This window comes from Drosophila yakuba, chromosome 3R (genome assembly GCF_016746365.2).
Source record: "Drosophila yakuba strain Tai18E2 chromosome 3R, Prin_Dyak_Tai18E2_2.1, whole genome shotgun sequence".
Taxonomy (NCBI): Eukaryota; Metazoa; Arthropoda; class Insecta; order Diptera; family Drosophilidae; genus Drosophila; species Drosophila yakuba.
Genome location: NC_052530.2, coordinates 7,617,251 through 7,639,564, shown reverse-complemented (window position 1 = coordinate 7,639,564; position 22,314 = coordinate 7,617,251). Strand labels below are relative to the sequence as shown.

Genomic DNA, 22,314 nt, shown 5'->3' with positions numbered 1-22,314 from the left:
ATAGTGGTTCAGTCCAAATGTTGCTACTTTTTGTATTTATTCAGCCTCTACTTGGAAGGTCAATTTAGCAAGATCGGCCATTCCGCACTCAATCACATCGCCTGCCTTGAACGCATCCGAACCATTGGGCGTTCCGGTCAGGATCAGGTCGTTTGGTTCCAGGGTCATGTACTTGGACACGTAGGAGATGATGTCGGGCACCTTGAATATTAGATCTGCGGTGCACCCCTTTTGCTTGACGGCTCCATTGACGGTGAGCCACAGCTGCAAGTTGTGTGGATCATTCACTTTTTCGAGTGGTATGAAATGAGACACGGGCGTAGAAGTGTCAAATCCCTTGCCCAATGTCCACGGATGTCCGGTCGCCCGAGCTGCTCCCTGATATTATTAAATTTAATTATTAGTCACAATGGCTCATGACTGTAAGCATCAATTGCCTTACCAAATTGCATTGGGCTGTAAGATCCAAAGCCAGGCAGTATCCTGCCACATAACTCATGGCATCTGTCTTGGATACGTTCTTGCAGGGCTTACCAATCACCACGCCTAGTTCCACTTCATATGCTACCTTGGTAAAGACTTTGGGCAACTGCGGGGAATACGAAGATTAAATTGTGAAATGTTCAAAGCCTTAAGCAGAGATTTCTTCTTGAGTGGGTATATCGTAATATCATAACCGATACAAGAAGGGATTTTAACTTCCACTTATGTAATTTTATGTTGACCCACACATAACTAGATATTGTTATTTGAATTCATAAATGGCCCATAAATGTTATCTTTTTATAAGAGTCCAAGGTTTTCCAAGGTCCAAAGAGTCAAATATATGGTCTTTTGCTGTCTTGTTTCCATCTCGATGCTATCTTAAATGAGACTACAGGCCTTGTTCTCTCTAGAACTCACCACAATGGGCTGTCCCTCCTGGAGGTACGAAGATGTGGGTTTGAGGAAGACGAGCGGCTCCTGGGGTACGGGAACATTCCTGGCCTTCACAACGTCCCTGCGGCGTAAAAAGGGATTCGGTGATTATCCATGCAGACCTAAGATTACTATAGCATTAAGTTACATGTAATTGAGAGCCACCCCCACAATCTTTTTGCCATCGTGCAAGAAGTTGGCGGCATTCTGGTTTGGGCACGCCATCCTTAGGATTTGGGTTAGCTGGACCACTGTAAATTTTGAAAAATATGTTAGTTAGATTCTGAAGCTGAATGTTAAACGAAATGATTAGAATTGGAACAGCTCTGCGGTCGAATGAAAGTGAGCGTTTGACGAGCTGGACGGCACTTACTTGCGCAATGTTTATTAATTCGAAAGTGGGGGGTTATCTGGAGAGTGGCCCCCCGCAACAAGTTTATCAATTAAATAACAACAGAAAACGAAGAGAGCGATCAAGAAATCAGCTGATGCCTGGAGTTGCCAGAGCTGGCAAAGTGTGTTGGGTAGTCGTATACTGATTACAGTTCATAATTCTGAAAGTAAAATAACTTAAAAGCAATTCAAAAATAGTCGTAATTGCAACTACCTGTTTGAAAAATTAGTGCAGAACCGACGAAATTGTATGCACTTGGTGTATTTTGCAACACTATCCCTGGGCAGCGTGACCGTTCGTCCCTCGCACAGATATCGATAACGATAGTGCAAACTCATCTTCTTTGGCTTTGTGGTTAGCAGCCCGTAATTAGGCGGAAACTGGTAAAAAAAACAAAATCCTTCGTGTGAAAAGTGAATAACCAGTGGTTAGCGTCAACTGTAAATTAAAAACAAACTGCGTACAAGCCGTCAGGAGCGGTAAAAATAATGACTTGCCAACGAGATTCGCTCAATTGGTGAGGGGACCTCGGCGAGTTGAGTTTGCCATCGCGTTCGCCGCGCCGTTTTCGCGCATTCCGCCTGCGGTCCTACTAAAACCGAGACGAGCAAATTGTAATTTTCTTTCGAGTTAAAAATTATATGAAATTGCTGGCGAAAAGCAATTTGCAAGTCGTGTTACCAAAAAATCTGCAAAAAGCGCTACGTGGTGCGAGTGCGACGGAAAACTCTTGCAGCGAGCGAGTGAGAGAGAAGCAAAATACGAGCCAGCAAACTCTACAAACACACAAACAACATAATGATGAAAATGGAGACTGACAAAATAATGGACGAAACCAACTCCAATGCACAGGCCGTGAGTTTTCGCTAAGTTACTTGCTTTAAGCGGGATTTCTGCCCTTCTATATTCCTAATACACACCGATTTAAGTACAAAATGCCCAAGGTGTCGCCTCAATAGACTCACACACACACACGGGCACGCACACTTGCGCCACCTATGCGTGTCACACTGGTGTGCGTGCGCTAGTGCTTTATTTTCGTATATACTACAGATTTTGCACTCGTGCACTCTATTAAATTCGGACACTGTGGCATATAGGCATCCCATGGGCTATAACCTTAAACTTTTGTGGATATTAGGCATTAGCCTACTTATTCATCAGCCAGAATCATCATTATCGCCATCAACATCATCACCCCCTTTGTCCAATCATCCGTTCATATATATATCCCCAATTTCCGATTTCTGAGTCTTAAGATTTCGTTAATTGGCCTCGAGTTTGTGTACACAATTAATAACAAACGCCGTGCACAAAGTACGGCCGTGTACATTTCAATCAGTACTTATTTTATTGTGCGCCTATGGTTATGGAGTTAAATGTGATAGGCGGCTTACTGAAGGTCAGTTCCCGCAAAACCATTAAGCAATGGGCCCAAAAATCGGTTTTATATTTTGTAATTTTTTTTTGCTCGGTTTCTCTTAAGTCATCTGGGCTTTAATTTTGCTGTATTCAAGGTGAATCAGGGTAATAATGCAGATTTCTTCTTGGTAATTGCTCCGAAACACAGACGAGATATTATTAATGGCATATAACAATAGAAGATTCAGTATATAGCTAAAGTAGCATCCTTCAGTTACCAGGCAAAGGCAAACAACTAAAGCTTACAAAAAACCATAATATGGCAATTAAATTAAGGCAACCGACCCCAATACAACTTATGTACATACATATATACAACATTTACTATACTCGCAAGGTTTTCGCATTGCTGGCATTGCAGTTAACTTAATTACTCAAATCACTCACACTCGAATCGTCCAATTTGTTTACTTCACGCTGCTAAAATTGTTTGCGGAGATCTTTAGCATTTAATTGATGACGCTTGATTTAATTGGGGCCCATCAATGGGAACGTATATATATAGAATGCGCATAATGAGGATGTAAGACCAAATAAACATCGATACAATTATTATTTATAAACTGCCGCGTGAATGATCTGTTTCTACCGCTGCCAGTCGGTTTTTTTTTTTTTGCCAGTTTTTCATTCTTCAGAAATCCGCTTTGCAAACTCTTTCGCCGCCAAATAAAAACAAAACGAGAAAATTACGAGAAGAAAGAAACTCGCAGCGGAGTCGAAGCTAATTGCCTAATTGTAAGCCCCCAGTTTGGGTCGTCAGTAGTAGCCTAAACTAAAGAAAAGTTGCACAACCAGCAGCTACCTACTTTTCGAGTTTTAACGATCGCCCCTTGACATCCAAACACAAGCACCCCAACACAACAGTTCACATCATCGCCCCAAACCATATGAAAACGCAAACGGAACCAATGCAATCTCATAATTAATTTGCTTCTTTATGCCACTTTTCACCCGTACAGTTCACAACCACTATGCTGTACGACCCGGTGCGCAAGAAAGACTCATCGCCCACCTACCAAACGGAGCGGGAACTCTGTTTTCAGTACTTCACTCAGTGGAGCGAGTCGGGACAGGTGGACTTCGTGGAGCACCTGCTGTCGCGCATGTGCCACTATCAGCACGGACAGATCAATGCCTATCTCAAGCCGATGCTCCAGCGGGACTTTATCACATTGCTGCCAAGTGAGTGACTATAAATTGTGTATTGCTACCTGATAACCCGTCGAGGCCTAAAACAAATCGATTTGAACTTCACCATTCTCAGGGAATAAAAAGGAAAATGTGAATAAAGGATAACCTTAGGTTGTCTATCATTATTATCCGCTTAAAATTTCATAAGTTCTTGTTAACTTTGGTTTCTCTGACTCTATATGGTGTATTAATACACCCATAGCTTAAGACACAGTGTATATAATAGCATTCTAGAGCCTTTGCAAAAATTGAGAAGAACATGGACCTAAAGAACATTGAACCAACCGCAGATAAATGTGTGTCGGTTGTTTAATTACGATCTTCCAAGAAATACTCGAACTAACTGACGCAGTTTAGGTTTTTTTTTTATTCAGTCAGCCCCAACAATGTCGGCATTAAAAAACCCTTGATTCCAAACTAGATTAAATGTTAGAATTGACAATAAACTTATTAATACTGATTTATTCACCATTTATTCAAGTTAAACATTTATCCGTGTTGTTACTTTCGTTTACGATTCCGTTTATTGTTGTGATATAACGTTCACAATAAAGTATAAGTCGTAAAACGTTAGGCAGTCAACTTTGAAAATATGAACGCTAAAAATGCAGTTCTGGTTGAGAAATCAATTTATTGCATAGTTGCACCCTAGGTTATTTATTCTATAAGTGGAGAAATGATAGAGTGGTATTACTTGTTCAATTAATTATTACACCCTTTAAAGGCATAATAATATGTCACATATTATTTAAATTCAAAACTTGACAAATTTGTTAAGTTGTGAAATCTACCTTCAAATCAACATATTACCAAATATTATCTGATCTAGTGAACGGATAAGCTGGCAGATTGGTTAATTATTCCAAGCCTATTCGAATAAAGTCAGTCAAGCGTCACCTTAGGATTGTGATTTATCACCCTGTCGTTATCAACGCCACCCTGTGTGGGAGGTCAGTAATCCCAGTTGACCAATCCAATTGCCGCAGCTGATAAGAAGGCAATAACAGCTGCCAGCTTCTACGACCGAAGAGCGCGAGTTTTCCTCCCAAAATAAAACTCAAAATTACTCATCCACCATTAGAATCTTAGGCAAGACTATCAGTACAAAGCTGTGTTTAAGCCCTCGGCACGCAATAGCTAAAACAATAACAAACGGCAGGTACAAAGTTGAACAACATGAAAGGCAAGTCCCGCTCTGAACCCCGGTAGACACCTTTCCTCCTCCGGATTGTTGCCGGGCATGTTTTTAACTGGAGGATTGGAGTGGAGTGAAGAGGAGAGGAGAGGATTGGAGAGGAAAGGAGGAGGAGCCAGTGGGTGGGCTTAAGGTTGCTGGTTGTTGGCTGTTGACTGAAAGGTCGTTGCTTCCATTAAACGCGCTTTACCGGAACAAAAACAGAACGAAAGCGGGAACAAACCTTGTACATTATTCATAAGAAAATGTGAATCGATTTATTTATGCCATTGACTGTCGTCCAACAGATGTTAAGTAATAACAAAACTATTGATATGATTGGTATGGGAAAACAGGTTAGCAATGAGTCGGCTTCAGTGAATAAGCGATCACTTCGCTTATCAATGCATCAATACGTGAGCGTACCGATGACTCAAACAGTCAACAAGAGCTGTGCGTGCAATTCTAGCCTTTGCTAGGGCATCCATACAGAAAATGTATATTTACTTTCGGTTCGTTCGTTCAGATATTCGCTGCAATGCCATTGGGTGCATGCATGTATACCTGTACTATTATGTACTATATGGCGAAGACTGTCTCTTTAATTTGCAAGCCTTTTCTTCCTTAAGCCACCAGTCGGGAATTAGTTTTTTTTGAGGAAGTTGTTTGACGCTTCCGTTGGTTTAATCCGCGGTGATGACGGTTTGGTTTTTCTTCCGGTCAGATCTGAATTATATTGCCTAAAAGGTATTGAGTATAGTCAGTGCTAATTAAAAACATACCGAGCTATTAAGATTTGAATTAATTCCTTATCATAATTATTAATGTAGAGATAGATAAATGTATTACAAAATGTAATGTGAAATCAAACTAATGATATACTTTTCTTATTAAGCATTCGATCAGTTATTCTCCAATTAATTGATTAACTTAAAGAACTACTTTTAAAATAAAGTCGAATGGTAATATACTTTTGCATAACTTCTGCTTAGTTGGCATCACAGTGTGTTCTGGAAATGAAAGAGTTGAAAGTAGGCAACATTGTCCCCTCCATTTACATTGTAATGCACTTCAAAGGCAGCTAACCGGGGGGACAGCCGGGCGGACAGAGCGACTGAACTGGACGGACGGATTCACAGACGGATAGACACTCTTAAGACCGTTAGTCGCCGGCGACGGCAAACAACTTGAGCGAAATCGCTGCTGCCCGCCAAACAGCCTGCCATTCCGAGTTATGCACATTTTTAATTGTGTTGGGCAAATGCTGCGAACAACGAGCAGGGAAGGCACTGAATGTGAATGCGAATGCTCGCATGCACTCCAGACTCGACTTCTCGGCTGGCCCATCAGCCGGTTTGTCAATACAGATGAAGATGTGGATGTGAATGTGCATGTGGATGTGGCTATCCCCTCCTCATCCTCGGAAACTCAACCACTCCTATCCGTGACACATGTAAATATGCCAGCCGAAAGGTTGAGCCTCCTCCACAGCCACTCCCACACACTCCCTTCCACACCCACTTGCACTTACTGGGCTAAGTGCATTTTAATGCCGTTAGGTGCATCATTTTGCCTCTAGTTTGTCGCCCAATTAAAGCTGGCTGATGTGGTTGTATTGCATGGATTTGTTTTGGTTGGGTTGGGTTGCGTAGGTGTCTGCCAAGAGCGGTAGCGGCCACAATTGCTCCACCTCGTATCTGATGGCAAATCGGTTAAGTGTCACATCAAAGATAGCTGGGAGCCAAATATTTAGCTGTTTTAGTCTGAAACTTTGTCAATAGAGATGTGCTTGCCAAGTTAATTAGATTATATGGTATCTGTGTCTTAATTATATTTAAACTTCTCCATTTGCAGTCAAGGGTCTGGATCACATCGCAGAAAACATTTTGTCGTACTTGGATGCCGAGTCGCTCAAATCGGCCGAGCTGGTCTGCAAGGAATGGCTGCGCGTCATTTCCGAGGGCATGCTCTGGAAGAAGCTCATCGAACGCAAGGTGCGCACAGATTCCTTGTGGCGCGGACTGGCCGAGCGGCGTAATTGGATGCAGTACCTCTTCAAGCCCAGACCGGGTCAGACTCAACGGCCACACTCATTCCATCGCGAGTTGTTCCCCAAGATAATGAATGTGAGTTGTCATCGGAGTGTGCCGAATGCAATCAGTTTATTCAACCACTCATTCTATGATTTCAGGACATAGACAGCATAGAGAACAACTGGCGGACTGGCCGCCACATGCTGCGCCGCATCAACTGCCGGTCCGAGAACTCAAAGGGTGTCTATTGCCTGCAGTACGATGACGGTAAAATTGTCTCCGGCCTAAGGGACAACACCATCAAGATCTGGGATCGCACGGATTTGCAGTGCGTTAAGGTAGGTTTCAGCCTGAAATAATAGTAATATAAATACCTCAGGAATTAAAATGTTTTAATACTATCAATATACTCGACTCCAAAATTCCAGACCCTAATTGGCCACACTGGATCGGTGTTGTGCCTGCAGTATGACGACAAGGTTATCATCAGTGGCTCTAGCGACTCCACAGTCCGTGTGTGGGACGTCAACACCGGCGAGATGGTCAACACCCTCATCCACCACTGCGAGGCGGTGCTGCACTTGCGCTTTAACAACGGCATGATGGTGACCTGCTCCAAGGATCGCTCCATCGCCGTCTGGGACATGACCTCACCCAGCGAGATCACGCTGCGGCGCGTCCTTGTCGGTCACCGGGCTGCTGTCAATGTGGTGGACTTTGACGAGAAGTACATCGTGTCCGCCAGCGGGGATCGTACCATCAAGGTCTGGTCCACGTCAAGCTGTGAATTCGTGCGCACCTTGAATGGCCACAAGCGTGGCATAGCCTGCCTACAGTATAGAGATCGCCTAGTTGTCAGCGGCAGCTCAGACAATTCCATAAGGTGAGGCGTGCGAATTTAACCGACTCTTTGGCACTAATGATTTGTGATAGACAATCTTTTCCTGGATGTTCCGATTAGTAGTGGAATAAGTGCTTTAATTCATGTTTATTTCTGTTGTTTTTTATTAGTATCTGAGAGTTAAGATCTATTTTAAATATTATATGAGCTTACAACATATTAAGTTGACCTATAATTATCCGCTGCATAAGGAGATAATTGGCTCTTCCTATACTTTCCTATGTTCCCAGGACCCAACCTGACGTAGCTAATCTAATTTTCCAATCTACTTTAACTTTTTTCAGACTTTGGGACATTGAGTGCGGTGCCTGCTTACGTGTCCTGGAGGGTCACGAGGAATTGGTTCGCTGCATCCGTTTCGATACAAAACGAATCGTCAGCGGCGCCTACGATGGCAAGATCAAGGTTTGGGATTTGGTCGCCGCCCTTGATCCAAGGGCAGCCTCCAATACTCTCTGTCTGAATACCCTTGTGGTGAGTGATTCGGTCCGTTTTATACGCTTTTATTTAATCTCGGTGGTGAACTCTATTAGGAACATACTGGTCGCGTCTTTCGTTTGCAATTTGACGAGTTCCAGATTGTTAGCAGCTCGCATGATGATACAATTTTGATTTGGGACTTTCTAAATTTCACACCCAATGAGAACAAGACCGGACGCACACCGTCACGTAAGAGAAGCCAACTTTCACCTCATTGATCTCTTGAATTATGCATAACGATTTCGTTTTGTTTTCTCAATTTCCATTGTGGTTGTTGCTGCTGGCGTTATAGCGGCCCTGATGGAACATTAACATTTTGTGCAACGGCAGCTGCGCGAGTTACATCTACAATCCTCGAGCGAAGGAGAGGAAGACGACGATGAGGACGAGGACGATGAAGATGATTTTGAGGAGGAGGAATCTAGAAATGATGCTGGCGCGTTTATGGGGGGATATGTTAGGCACCGGGATGGTGGTGGTTCAGACTCCGTCACCGGTTCCGGTTCGGATCCCGAATCGGATGACCTGGATTTTGATGTAGATGTAGAGAATATAAATGATTATGATGAATAATGAGTGAATGGTCGTAAACCAGCATATACACACAGCATGCGACTCGTCTATTCAGAAAACTATATTGAACCCAAGATACAGCGATCTCTAAGCGTCTATTTTACAACCGCACACCACACTACACACTACATCCACACACACACATACATCCACACGGAACACACACATAATATGAATTAAATGAAGTTATAAAAGCAAAAAAAAAACAAATGCAGAAGGAATATACTAAATATGCAGATATTTTCGCAAAACTGGCTGTTAGGTTTGTCATGTACGAATGAAACAAAAATGAAGCAAAAAGAGAAGAAAAGTAAAATTATGTATAAGTTACCTAGGCGCTGTAACACTAATCCGAGGGTCAGTCTTTGAAATGCACTTGGGATCGGTTGACCGAGCGGGCGTTACTTTAAGTGTTTCTTTAGCTCAAATACACAAGTTCGCGTTTAGGCAGCTGCCGCCTTAAGAGAAAATTGTGAAATGGCTTGGAACATTATCGCAGCAGGAATCTGCAACGCGGCCAGAGGAATCAGTCTGTAGCATAAATGTTAGTTAGAGTTGCATCATTGAAATTGGCAGAGCATCAATGCGGTTAGCCGTTTTGCACATTTGTAACCTACTTTACACGCCTTTTGCCTAATGTTTGTGTTAATTGTAAAGTAAAATTAAGCCTAGTATCTTATTGGCAATTGTAATCTAAGTTACCCGAAATACAAATAATTTAAATGAAAAGTTAACTGAGTGAATTGCAGTGTCTGCAATTGGAAGTTACACATCTTTAGAGTAAAGATGAATTGAAAATGAATCCATTGTTTTGCAATATATAACCGATTCTTTGATTGATCTATGCTAACTGTAGATTCTAGATATACCGATGTATGTAGAAAATAGCGAATTCCCAGGCAGTTTCAACAATATAATTATATGTATACCGTTCGTTGATTGTGATCGATGGATATTTTACTATATGTATTGCTATTTGTAAGTTAAGATCCAATGGTATACTTAATCTGGATCACGATCGCCGCTTCCGCGTTAACTAATGTATGTACATAACGTTTTACTTTAACAAAAGTTGATCAAATATGAACACATACTCCGGATTATGTAAAACTGTTAGAGGAAAGAATGCAGCTTGTTAAACGATGGCCGAGCAACTGCTAGTGCGCGAATGGGCTTAGTATATGTAACATAACTAGAAATAATAATAAATTGTGTATAAATCCTAACAATGTGTGTATTTTATTACCCAATCAATTAAGTTAAGTGAAGTGATTCTGGCTTATTAAAAGTTTTACTTAACAACTTGAGTAGTATGAGCCATGTGCCCATTTCTATGTAGGAAGGATTATTAGGCGGTTTTAAGCTTTTTGGATATTGATTTTCGATTCGTATTTCAATGGATAAACAAAATTCCTTCAAAAGTATGTAACAAGAAGAAAGCGTCAAGACCCTAAAAAGTATGCACTCTTGATAAATATAAACGTCGGTTTAGAATAGTGTTCTCAGAAAATATATATAACAGAAGGTTGAGGCAAGGCACGGTATTGAGGGTATCAGATAGTCGACCAGCTCGTGTTTTCAAAGAGATACATAGTGTGCGCACTACATTTTTAAGCTAGTGAGAACAAAGTATTTTTTACTAGAATTATTCGCGATAGACACATCTAAGGTCAGAATTTTTACGGGTTTCTGGTCACACCCCCAAATCATAAAGTTTGTTTACTGATAAATATCGGAGACTTCTTATTTGCGAAATCCCCATAATGGACTGGTACGTGGGCACAGAGTGGGAGGACAAGAACCGTGGTCTGGCGAAGAAGGTAATAAGCCTCCAGTTCACCGACATGGACAAGCCAACGACAATAAGTACGGTGGAATTCAGTGTCAACAAGAAAGCCGCCAACTTGGGAGGACGCCCTAGCAAATATTTGGCCAGCGATGAGTCTGCGACGTATCCTCAGAAGCACATCCTAGAAATGGGCACCAGTCTGACCGCAGTAGACTGCTACTTAGAGCTGCTGCTGCAGCAATTTGTGCCTGGTGAAACGGCAGCGTGTAGCATTAGGGCCAAAACCGGCGAACGGATTGAATTTGAGCTGAAGCTAGAGAAGATTGTAAAGAACACTCAAGTAGAGAAGCTAAGCGCTGCAGAGATCTATGAGGTGGCACTGCGTCTTAAGGAGAGCGGCGTGGGCACCTTTAAGACGTTCCCGAAATTCGCCTTTGATTACTTTGTGCGAGCCGCAAAGTTGCTGATCACCTACAAACCCTTCGATAAACTGACCAAAAAGACCAATGGCATCAACGGTCAGGCGGTGGAGGTGCTCTTCATCCAGATACAGACCAACCTGGCCGCCTGTTTGCTGCAGCAGAAACGCTATGAGCACGTAATCTACCACACGCAGTTTGTGGAGACGGAGGAGAGCCCCAGCGAGAAGAGCATCTACCGGCGAGCACTAGCCTACTATCACCTGAAGGAGTTCGCCAAGGCACAGGCCACCATCGAGCGGTTGCCCAATTACGAGGAGAAGCGAGAGTTCAGCAAGCTGCGCGACAATATCGCTAGCAGCTGGAAGGATAGCAATGCCCATTACAAGGAGGTGGTGCAGCGTATGTTTAGTTAGTTTCAATTGATAACATCTCGATGTCAGGCTAGCCAACGGTCTTTATAAAATAGCTTATTTTAAATGTACTACTTTGATTTTCTACTTTTTTTGTGGTCAAACTTGGCGCGCTTGTTTTTGGGATCGAACTTGGCTCTCCTGTTCTTGGGGTCGAACTTTTCCTTCTTGTCCTTACGATCGAACTTGTCCTTGGGATCGTACTTCTCCTTGCGGTCAGGTTTCTCCTTCGTGTCCTTGGTATCCAGCTTAGCCCGCTTGTTCTTGTATTTCATTCCGCCTCCCAGACTAGGCCGCTTTCGGGAGGACTTTGCTTCCATTTTGAAGAGTTCTGCAAGATTTCATATTCATATTTATAGTTCATATTCTCCACGGAGTGTTGCACCACTCACCTTCGTCTGGTTCCTCGCCGACCTCCTCCTTGTAGTACTCCGCATCATCCTCAGGGTCGCTATCAGTTCGTCCCTCCGCCGCCCTCTTGGCAGCCCACTTTTCATCCTTTTTAAGTTTCAGGTTACGAGCCCGGTTCTCTGCCTGCTGCTTCTTGCGCTGCTCCTTCTGCTTTCGCTTCTTTTCGACCAACTTGCGCAGGGTTTCCTTTTCGTCCTCTGTCTTGACCACATGGTCGTGATAAAGAACTTCGCCTGTCAGAAGTCCCTCTTCTATTTTGATGAGCTGCATGGTTAGACGAGGTCCGATCTCGTGTAGCTTAATAGAGCTCTTGTTGTCCTCCAAATTGCCCTTGCTCTTAAGAGTTTGTGCCAGGACCACGTGTGACTGTTCATCATCTTCGGCCTCTGATTCAGAAGCATAGCCGTCCCTGAAAATTAAAATGATGATTAATTGATGAAATCTGAATAAATAAGCATTTCCTACTTGGTCACAAAATCCACGACTTCGTTGCACTTGCCCAGATTGGGCACCGTTCCCTTTACGATCTTCTGTACCGCTCGCTTTAAGCCCACGGGCACCACCTGCACGGAGTAGTGTCGCATCTCCACCAGCTTCGTTTCCGGATTGTAGGAGAACAGGACGCAGCGACGAATGGTGCCAATATTGACCTGGGCCAAGTTGATGGAGGGAAACATGTTCTGGAACGTGGTGGCCATCAGCTTGAGGTGCTTGCCATCGCCGCTGAAGTTGTTCATGATGACCAGCGGAGCATGTTTAAAGTGATCGTTGTCAATCATCTGCTTTTTGCTTAGCGAGATCACATCTCTGGCAAGAGTGAACTGGTGAACCTGCCAAAGGATAACTCCGGTGTCAAAAATCTAGTGGGATTAATCGAAAAACAAACAAACCTTAAAAGTCAGGGACGGACCGCGCGGCAGGCGGATCACTTTGAAAGATAGCTGCGTGGAGGCCTTGTTGAAGATGCCCATGTGCGAGACGTGGAAGAAGCTGCTCAGGCTGACAAAATCCTTGATACGGTTCATCCGCTTCTCCCGCAGATTGCTGGCCGTGAAGGGCTCCATGATGCGGCGGAAGTCCAGGGTGAGGTCAGTAATGTATGGACAGGCGAGGCCGCGATGGATGACAAAGGAGTGCGGCGCCTCCACGATCTCGCTCGGCTCGCTGGCCTTGAAGGCCGCCGTGCGCGTCTTGGGATGCACTTTCTTTTTACCGCCCATGTTTCAATGTTTTTGTCCACTTTTCTCCCGCACGTGTTGGGATCAGTGTGGCTGCTTGCGCGGAAAATACCGAGCGCCCACGATGAAGCCCTCCCTTGGTCACACTAATTTAATTTAAATTTTCATTTTCCTACAACTGAAAACATCAACTGACTTCTTTTTTATACCCGTTACTCGTAGAGTAAAAGGGTATACTAGATTCGTTGAAAAGTATGTATATATATTCTTGATCAGGATCAATAGCCGAGTCGATTTGGCCATGTCCGTCCGTCTGTCTGTCCGTATGAACGTCGAGATCTCAGGAACTACAAAAGCTAGAAAGTTGAGACTAAGCACACAGACTCCAGAGACATAGACGCAGCGCAAGTTTGTCGATTCATGTTGCCACGCCCACAAACCGCCCAAAACTGCGACGCCCACACTTTTGAAAAATGTTTTGATATTTTTTCATTTTTGTATTGGTATGGTAAATTTCTATCGATTTGCAAAAAAACTTTTTGCCACGCCCACTCTAACGCCCACAAACCGCCCAAAACTGCCACGCCCACACTTTTAAAAAATGTTTTAATATTTTTTCATTTTGGTATTGGTCTTGAAAATTTCTATCGACTTGCAAAAAATCTTTTTGCCACGCCCACTCTTACGCCCACAAACCGCCCAAAGCTGCCACGCCCACATTTTTGAAAAATGTTTTGATATTTTTTCATTTTTGTATTAGTCTTGTAAATTTCTATCTTTTCGCCAAAAAACTTTTTGCCACGCCCACTCTAACGCCCACAAACCGCCAAAAACTGTCCTTCGCACTTACACTAGCTGAGTAACGGGTATCAGATAGTCGGGGAACTCGACTATAGCGTTCTCTCTTGTTTTTTATTTAAATTATATTTATTTAATCACACTTAACATAGCAAACACAAATGATGTTATTTCGTTTCATTTATGCATTTAAAGTTTTACAACTGTTCTTGTTTGATTTTTCTTTATCAGCTAGTTTTTACCAAGTGGCCAATCGTTTAAAATGTTGTGAAAACCGAAGAAGAAAGTCCGAGCTGCAGTGCTGTGGTAATGAATTGGCATTTGCATTTTAGTTGAAGGTTCCCGTTTGTTTGTTGTTGTTCTTCTCGCGAAATTTCAACTATATATTTATGTTGCGAAAAATTAATAATATTAATATTTTTAATATTAGCATATATGTATATTTATATAAATTATAGTTCTACAGCTTAAACTGAATTTGGAGTGTTTAGTTTTGCTTGCTTTCTTTCCGCGGCGGTTGATTTATGCGCTTGATTTATACTCATTAAATCTGTATTTATAAAACTTCAGTTTAAACCGCAGTTAACTACAGCCGGATGTTGTTGCTTTCGATTCTGTTGCTGCTGCTGATGGTGGTGGTGTTGGTGGTGGAGTGGCGGCTTTGTTTTGATTTGACTTATCAATTTATGCACAAATGACAAACTGTGCCTGAAAAACACAAAGACCTCCAGTGCGGTCCAGGGCCATCGGGTATTCGCTGTTCCTGATCTTGATGTTGTAGTTCTGGCTGCTGCTGCTCTTCTTGTAGTCGTAGTTGTAATTGTTGTTGCTTCTGTTTATGTTGCTGTTCTGGCGGTTGCGGGGAATAGCGAAAATTGCTTGGGGCGGTCACTGACAGCACTGTTTGCGCACATCGGCGGTGACAGTCGGCTTCACATCGATGGGCTCCACGTTCGACGGGCGGATGACGTCGCCTTCCGGCGGATCTCTGATCTGTTTCTGCGACACAATGCGATAGATCTCTGAAAGGGGATTTCAAGAGTCCATTAGTCTTGCTTCACTATTATTTATCTTGACTTTCAGTGGAGCATTAATTATTACTGTCGCTGTCCTTCTGGATTTAAGATTTGTCAAGGAGTCTATTCTTCTAATAACTTTTATATAAATTGAGAGCGAATGTATAGCAATACTTAGGTTACTCTGAGTAGAATATATTTAAAGTCACGATTAGTCATTGTTTTTTTTTGGGAAATATGACTGATATTGTAGCTCAAAGATTGAGAAAGTACTGTTTTAGAACATGAATAACGTTAACATAAATACATTAATAGGATACGCCAATCTACGCCTTGAGGAGGAAGATTGAACAACCTGGTGGTGTTGATTGGAATATACAGATGTGTCTTAAATGTATAATTTACCCATTAGTTGTGCAATTCAAGTATTTCATACTCTTAAACGAGAGTGGCGATCAATAGTTTAAGTGAAGGCTAAGTTATCATGACCGACTCACCTGTGAGTATGTTCTGGAATGCCGTTTCAACGTTCGTCGAGTCAAGGGCCGAGGTTTCGATGAAACTCAAGCCGTTCCGCTCGGCAAACAGCTTCGCCTCGTCCGTGGGCACGGAGCGCAAGTGCCGCAAGTCGGACTTGTTGCCCACTAGCATGATGACGATGTTCTGGTCGGCGTGGTCGCGCAGCTCCCGCAGCCACCGCTCCACGTTCTCGTAGGTCAGATGCTTGGCAATGTCATAGACGAGCAGGGCCCCCACGGCACCGCGGTAGTAGGCAGAGGTGATGGCGCGATAACGCTCCTGGCCGGCCGTATCCCAGATTTGCGCTTTAATTGTTTTGCCATCGACCTGTGATGGATGGGCAAGGAGGACGAAACAAAGGACAGCATTAGAATAGTGACAGTAATTGGCAATTTCGCCACGATATGCCTGCGGCGCATTCGTTTTGAAAATTTATATTTAAACTAATATTATAAATGGGCTCATCGGGTCCTCAAACCTTAATATAATTTAGGGATAACTTTTAACTATAGTGAAAGTACCCAGTTCGTAGAATGTTCTTACCGCAGTTAAAAAAACGTAGATAGTGTAGTTAACTCAATAGAAACCATTCGATATAATGAATATTAAGCTGACCTACAAAGAGTTCTTTGAACAAGTACTATTGTACACTAATAAATATATACATATGTACATTATATTTAATAGTTATTAATCAGCTTTTTCTTCAACTTTTTGCCTAATCCCGCAGGATTGCTTTTTGAATTATACAAGAAGTCCATTTTGTAATGCTTTATTTAGTGAAATTCTTGGCACTGAAATTGAAAACTTTACCCCCCAGTATTTTAGACGCCTCAACTACGTGTCCTCCCACCGAAACGCACACGCAAGTTCACTCGTGACTCCGCAGAGTAGGTGCGGTGGATGATGGGGGTGGAGCTTAATTGGCCACTCCACCCTCGAGTTCTTGGCCCCCGTACTCACCTCTATGCTGCGCGTTGCAAACTCAACGCCAATCGTCGACTTGGACTCCAAATTGAATTCATTGCGCGTGAAACGTGAGAGCAAATTACTTTTGCCAACACCGGAGTCACCGATAAGGACAACTGCAAGGGATTAGAGAGAATTAGTGACACCGACATTGGCATTGGATAATCGAAGCCCCTAGTTGCATAAATTATGTGGGTGTGTGTTGTGTTTACGGCCGGACAGAATGCTTGCAGGTGGCCCGGCTAGGTCATGTCCTCCTATAGCCGCTGGCACGGCGCACCAAGGTCAGCGAGTACATAAAACCGCCATGCTCGGGGGATTTCAGGCCATGGAAAGAAAAGTTTTATGATTGGGGCAGTAAGCGTTAGGGAGTTCGTGTTATTGTGCTTCATTGCCGATAGCAAACATTTCTTTGATAATTGAGTGGAGGATATTAGACCGAGCAAACAAGCATCCCAAGTTGATACGCTATCCAATAATAACTATCCACTGACCTTTTTAGAAATAAATATTAAAACTAATATTTCTTAAAAAATAACTTCTAGAAGAATTTCGTCTTTAGTCTTTAACATTTTTATATGCGGCTATAGTTGTTGGCTAAAATATATAAACTGATGTCTTGGTACTATGTTTACAGACTGTCTATTAGTTTTCATTTTTGGCACCCTTTTCGGACATTGTTGATTCAACATGTTTGCTTATCCATTGAGAAAACAACAACTAAAACTCATCAAACACCTTTTTGCTATATCTGCACGGTAAAAAGTAAAATAAATATGGTATTATGGGAAGACTAATTGTGAACCTGAAATGTGAAAGGCACTTAAGAGCTAAAGCTTTAAAAAAAATTGACCACCTTTTCATTCAATATAGCTAGCGAAGAGGAACAGAGTTTTCTTGCAGTGTGGACAGCTGGGACAAGCGTGGTTACAGTTATCAGCGAGAGAGCTGAGTCACTTTGTTTTCTACTCTCTTTCTCAGCGTTTATACCGATCTTCAAAGAGAAATTGCACTTAGTTAAGCGGATGCGACGAGAAACTTAAAGGGGGATGAGTGGTAATCATCGGTCATTACTTAGTAGTGGGAATGGTTCGAATCACCCGAACACGGCCCACTTTTGGTTATGTGATTATGCGCTTATCGTTGAGTGGAATGCTTCAACAGTTTGTTGCAGTGAGTCATGCCCGTTTAATATTGTTTCATGTGTGAAATTTGAGGCCTCATCATGCATACCTCACACTGACGCATTATTATTTTTTTGTATTTTTTGATAGCTTGGCCCAAAAAAGTTAAAGATAAAGTTTTAAATATTTGAGAAAATATGTGCCAAAGTAATTTTCATTAATGACATTCAACAGTTGCTCAGCTGTGATAGCAGAGATTTACAAGCGCAATTGGAATTTATGGCGTAGTAGCAAACGAAGGGAACAAAGAGCTGAGAATTTATGACCTCTGCCATATGTACAGAAACGGGAGAAGATGCGGGATAAAGGTCTTGTTTTCTACCTGCAAACACCTCGTTTTGCTCTACTGTGCTCCAAACTTTCGATTGAGAGCGGGTGGAAAAGAGAGCGCGAGAGGGAGAGAGCGAGCTACTAAACGAAGTTACAAGAAACCATTGCAAAAGCCAGCTGTACAGAAAGCATAATACCCACACTCTCGATCCATTTACTGGAGATATCTAATCAACTTAGCAATTTGAGTAGGTGGGCAAGCCTATAAACTATTTTACAAAGCGATTATAAATACGATCTGCTTGGCTTTTGTATGCAACGTGGCGAGACCAACGGCACTGTAATGACAAAACAGGCAGTTAACGGCAAAGTACGCGTACTCCAATCCGAAAGAGAACCCCAAAGAAATGGAGATAGGCGGAGTGAGAGCGAGGGAGCCACCAAAGGGCATCCAACTGCAGCAACAGCAGCAACAACAACAAACTCGGGAGGGGGCGTACTTCTTATTTTGGGAATTAATGACACTCATGCAAACAAACACACCACATACCATCACATGAACTTTGGGCTCTTTGAGTGCACTTTTTGTTATTCTCCAATTAGTTTCAATTAGTGCCATTGAACCACTGGCTTTCACGGGAGGGGAGAAGAGAGCGCCGGGAAGTGCAGCTCCTCCTTTCCTGCTCCTCATTCCGCGATCTTCGCCCAGCGGCTGAATCATGTTTATAATTACCTTTGAACAGATAATCGTACTCGTCTTCTCTTGCACCCATTTTGCTTAATTTGTTTTGCTATCGCTCGCTCGATTTTATATCCTTTGGAAATCCAGTTCCGTCCTTTTTGTTTTGTGTGTGCGGGTGCTAAACGAAATCCAATAATCCCTGCGCGCCGCTGATTTCTTTAATGTGTTTGTCGTTGGCTCACACACTTTACACTTTTATTTGTAGTTGTAGTTGTAAAGAAAGAGAAAAGTGTATATATCAGTATTTCAGTGGCGAAATCGGTTGCTCTTTCGGCTCAACTGAGTTCGAATATGGTGGCAGGACTTGTCCGGCAATTGGAGCAGTATTAATTGGACATTTGCATCTGCTTGCAGCGCATTTATTTGCAATTTTCTCTTACACGAAAACTTAGTCACTCCCAATAACGTCACGTTATATTTCCAACGAGACTAGAGATGTTAAAAAACATCGGTACATCGAGCATCGAATTATTTTGGCGATGGTTATCGATTTCTTAAAATAGCGATAGGGCCATAGTACGATGTTGTAAAAAAACTCGAGTTGAAAAATTCAATTTATTTTTAATTTATAATTTTTAAATTGTTAATATAAACATGTCATACTTAAAACTTATTTAATAAACTAATTAAAGAGGTTACCTTGACTAAACATATTTCTAGCAAATTTATGAAAACAAATCCAATCATTTTTTCTTCTACCTAAGTGATTTATATTATTATAAAGCAGCAACATAATTATGTATTTCATTATCGATGTTTTCACATAGCTTGCATCACTAAATTAACGAGATGTCTGATTTGGAGTTACCAGATGGCAGGACGAATTTTGGATAAAATGCTCTTAATCCTGATTCTATATTGCATTTAAAAAAAGCTGAACGCCTTTTAAAGGGCTTTTTAACTTGCTACTTGCTATTTATTTACATATTTATATTTATTATCCAATATTTATAAAGTCTCTCAGAAGCAGTAACTGTTTCTGATACAATACTTAATTAAAAAAATAAATGATGATAGAAAACATTACAATCCCGAAGCAAAGAACCCCTGTATACAAATCGGAGTAAAATGTGTTTATTTAAATATAAAATACTTGTATAAAACAATAAATTAAGTATAATGTGCAGCTAATACTTGCGTTGATATCTAGTGTGATTTATAAACTTTGTTCTTATTGCACTTAAATGCGAGCGCGTTGCAAGGCCACGGCTGGATAAATGAGCAGAAGTCCGCCGGCTATATAGGTGATCTTTGAGCCCACACACCAGAACGCTATGAAGGGTTTACCAGATTAGAAAAGGTATTATCATAGGACAACTTAGCAGCTTACCAATGCACCCCACAACGGGACCCAGAGCACGAGCCAAAGCTCCCAGGGAGCGGAATATGCCCAATACTGAACCCTTCTGGTCATCGTTTCCGTACTTGGATACGAGGGTGGTCAGACACGTGACAGCGAAGGCTGTTGAAATTGCAAATAGAGTCATGCCGGCGTAAAGCATGCGACTGCCCTCCGCCAGGCCCACAATTACGAAGGCGGGTACAATGAGGTACAGACTGAAGATGGCATAGCCCTTGATCTTCGCCTCGGGCAATCGTCGGACCACTGATCCCTGCAGCAAAGTCATTATTACACCTATCAAAAAACGCAAATGTAATTTGGAATATAGATTATCAACTGAGTTCCGCACCTGTTGTCAGAAACATCTTCGCCTGATCCATCGAAGTGTAACCGAATTTGTGGTACATCAGAAATGTGACGGTGAACTCCAAGCCGGAATACAGAAAGAGGTAGAGAAAATATATCAGGCCAATGGATCGCAGTGCCGCAATGTCTTTCTTGGGCACATTTTTGATGGCAGCAAATCTGGCAGTAGAAGATTTCGTTTGAAATATAATTATACAACTCAGACATAATCATTGGTACTAATCTTCAAGCTAACTTGACTCCCTTCTCTGTAACTACAAGAAATTTAACAACTGATAAGGCAATCAAACAAACGTGTCCGAGAACCCAGCATGATAATAATGTCTATCAAACCAGTTAGACAAGTCCGGGTGGCTTTCAGTTCTCGCCGACTGACGATTTCGATTGATCACACGACAGGTTTTCATGACATGCTAATTAAAACAATGAATTACCTAAATATGGCCGAAAAGTTGAGCAACTGCAGGCCATACGACAGGGCAGAAGATATCTCCTTCACACGTTTCTCCTGCGAAAATGTCACACAATTAATTGTGTTGGCCCTATTTACTTTAGCCAACCAAACGCACCTTGGGCAAAGTTTCCCGCAGACAACACGCCAGGACCAAAAGATCTCCAACCGCCAGGCCAAACGCCAGGAGAGAGGGCAACACAAACCAAGTGCTTCCACTTTTATCGGAGAAAATGGCGAACAGGGCTCCAATCATGGGCCCCACAATAAAGCCCAGTGAGAAGGCCACGCCCACAAGGGCCATTCCGCGTCCACGCGTCTTTACGCTGGACACATCCGTAATGACGGACATGCACAGTGATATGTTGCCCTTGCTTATGCCGCCCACGAAGCGGGCCAAAACGAACAGGGCAAAGTTGCTAGAGCAGGCCCAGAGGAGATAGGATAACGCGATGCCAGTCTGGAGATGAGAGATGAAATAGATTAAATATTGCGATATGTGCAACATTCCAATAGGAAAGGTTCGAGTTAATAATTATTTTAATTTGAACTTCCCAAGTCTTTTGCTTTGGGACTGGGGGTTGCATGAATTTCGGACCAAGCCAAAATAAAAATAATAAAGCAGCACCTACCGCACAAGCCAGCAGGATTGGTTTTCTTCCGTAGTAATCCGAGAGTCCTCCGACAATCGGACTGGCCACGAACTGCAGGAAGCTAAACATGGAGCCGAGAAAGCCCCCAAATAGCACGGATATGTAGCGCTCCGGGGCACCAAGGAGCTGCTGGAACCAGCGCACTCGATCCGTGAGCACCGCATACAGGCCGGAACTGTCGTTCTGGCGATAGTGCTCCAACAGCGAGGGCAGCAGTGGCAGAATGATGGTGAAGGCCAGCAAGTCGAAGAGCAGCGACACGAAGATTATGTATATCATGGGGTCACTCTTCTCCGGCTTTTCATTCGCGGATGCTTCCTTATCCAGCCCTTCATTGTTGTTGTGGCGGCTTCCGGTTTGGACTTGGTTTTGCTTCTCGACAGCAACGGTTCCATTGTGGCGACTCCGTAGGTCGGCCATCTTTGCTGACTTCGGGTGTTAGCTTGTGCCGTGATTGCGTGCGTGTACGGGTGTTACTGCAACATAACTGTATCAACGGAACCGCAACTCCACCGACAACTCTTGGCCCTCTCAAGAAGCGGCCAGCCAAAGCGAAGTCAAAGTGAAAGTTGAACAGCAACAGCTGTTCCAAGGTGGCCTACAACGAACAGACTGCGCCCCAACCTGTTGCTTGCTGGAGGAATCTGAAAAGTGGGCGCCAAACTGAGTTATTCAAACCACTGTATGTAAGAGCAGTCAACAGTCCGA

The 22,314-nt window shown here is 42.8% G+C and overlaps 6 protein-coding genes and 1 long non-coding RNA gene across 8 annotated transcripts; 2 read left to right on the top strand and 5 right to left on the bottom strand.

Moving 5' to 3' along the window:
* Nucleotides 1-18: 18 nt before the first annotated feature.
* On the bottom strand, nucleotides 19-1,445 carry LOC6535895 (acylpyruvase FAHD1, mitochondrial). The gene is made up of 5 exons (XM_002096475.4): nucleotides 1,292-1,445; nucleotides 1,067-1,169; nucleotides 904-1,000; nucleotides 443-589; nucleotides 19-378 (listed from the first exon to the last, which is right to left on the bottom strand). Coding segments are annotated over exons 1-5 (690 nt in total). The 5' UTR covers nucleotides 1,293-1,445; the 3' UTR covers nucleotides 19-36.
* Nucleotides 1,446-1,642: 197 nt separating this feature from the next.
* On the top strand, nucleotides 1,643-10,031 carry LOC6535894 (beta-TrCP). Its single transcript, XM_039376300.2, has 8 exons — nucleotides 1,643-2,167; nucleotides 3,694-3,916; nucleotides 6,954-7,225; nucleotides 7,291-7,470; nucleotides 7,561-8,015; nucleotides 8,318-8,507; nucleotides 8,567-8,702; nucleotides 8,806-10,031. The coding sequence occupies exons 1-8, from the start codon at nucleotides 2,111-2,113 to the stop codon at nucleotides 8,823-8,825; spliced, it is 1,533 nt and encodes a 510-aa protein (XP_039232234.1). The 5' UTR covers nucleotides 1,643-2,110; the 3' UTR covers nucleotides 8,826-10,031.
* On the bottom strand, nucleotides 5,348-6,954 carry LOC120321945. The gene is made up of 2 exons (XR_005561677.1): nucleotides 6,071-6,954; nucleotides 5,348-5,839 (listed from the first exon to the last, which is right to left on the bottom strand). It is a non-coding gene; the product is annotated as an uncharacterized LOC120321945 (long non-coding RNA).
* A 730-nt stretch (nucleotides 10,032-10,761) lies between the features above and the next one.
* On the top strand, nucleotides 10,762-11,778 carry LOC6535892. Its single transcript, XM_002096472.4, has one exon. It carries the CDS (start codon nucleotides 10,850-10,852, stop codon nucleotides 11,708-11,710), a length of 861 nt encoding a protein of 286 aa, XP_002096508.1. The 5' UTR covers nucleotides 10,762-10,849; the 3' UTR covers nucleotides 11,711-11,778.
* Nucleotides 11,734-13,392, bottom strand: LOC6535891 (protein Peter pan). Its single transcript, XM_002096471.4, has 4 exons — nucleotides 13,009-13,392; nucleotides 12,584-12,948; nucleotides 12,100-12,527; nucleotides 11,734-12,038 (listed from the first exon to the last, which is right to left on the bottom strand). The coding sequence occupies exons 1-4, from the start codon at nucleotides 13,336-13,338 to the stop codon at nucleotides 11,779-11,781; spliced, it is 1,383 nt and encodes a 460-aa protein (XP_002096507.1). The 5' UTR covers nucleotides 13,339-13,392; the 3' UTR covers nucleotides 11,734-11,778.
* Nucleotides 13,393-14,259: 867 nt separating this feature from the next.
* On the bottom strand, nucleotides 14,260-19,268 carry LOC6535890 (ras-related protein Rab-11A). 2 transcript variants are annotated; one of them, XM_002096470.4, is made up of 5 exons: nucleotides 19,175-19,268; nucleotides 18,786-18,986; nucleotides 16,593-16,714; nucleotides 15,608-15,956; nucleotides 14,260-15,116 (listed from the first exon to the last, which is right to left on the bottom strand). In XM_002096470.4, the coding sequence occupies exons 2-5, from the start codon at nucleotides 18,823-18,825 to the stop codon at nucleotides 14,983-14,985; spliced, it is 645 nt and encodes a 214-aa protein (XP_002096506.2). In that variant the 5' UTR covers nucleotides 18,826-18,986; nucleotides 19,175-19,268; the 3' UTR covers nucleotides 14,260-14,982. The 2 variants fall into 2 exon arrangements, with proteins under 2 accessions (XP_002096506.2, XP_039232335.1); XM_039376401.2 differs by having other exon boundaries at nucleotides 19,075-19,196.
* Nucleotides 19,269-19,852: 584 nt separating this feature from the next.
* On the bottom strand, nucleotides 19,853-22,195 carry LOC6535889 (major facilitator superfamily domain-containing protein 10). Its single transcript, XM_002096469.4, has 6 exons — nucleotides 21,586-22,195; nucleotides 21,072-21,413; nucleotides 20,937-21,010; nucleotides 20,486-20,661; nucleotides 20,125-20,430; nucleotides 19,853-20,066 (listed from the first exon to the last, which is right to left on the bottom strand). Exons 1-6 carry the CDS (start codon nucleotides 22,024-22,026, stop codon nucleotides 19,975-19,977), a joined length of 1,431 nt encoding a protein of 476 aa, XP_002096505.1. The 5' UTR covers nucleotides 22,027-22,195; the 3' UTR covers nucleotides 19,853-19,974.
* Nucleotides 22,196-22,314: the final 119 nt, after the last annotated feature.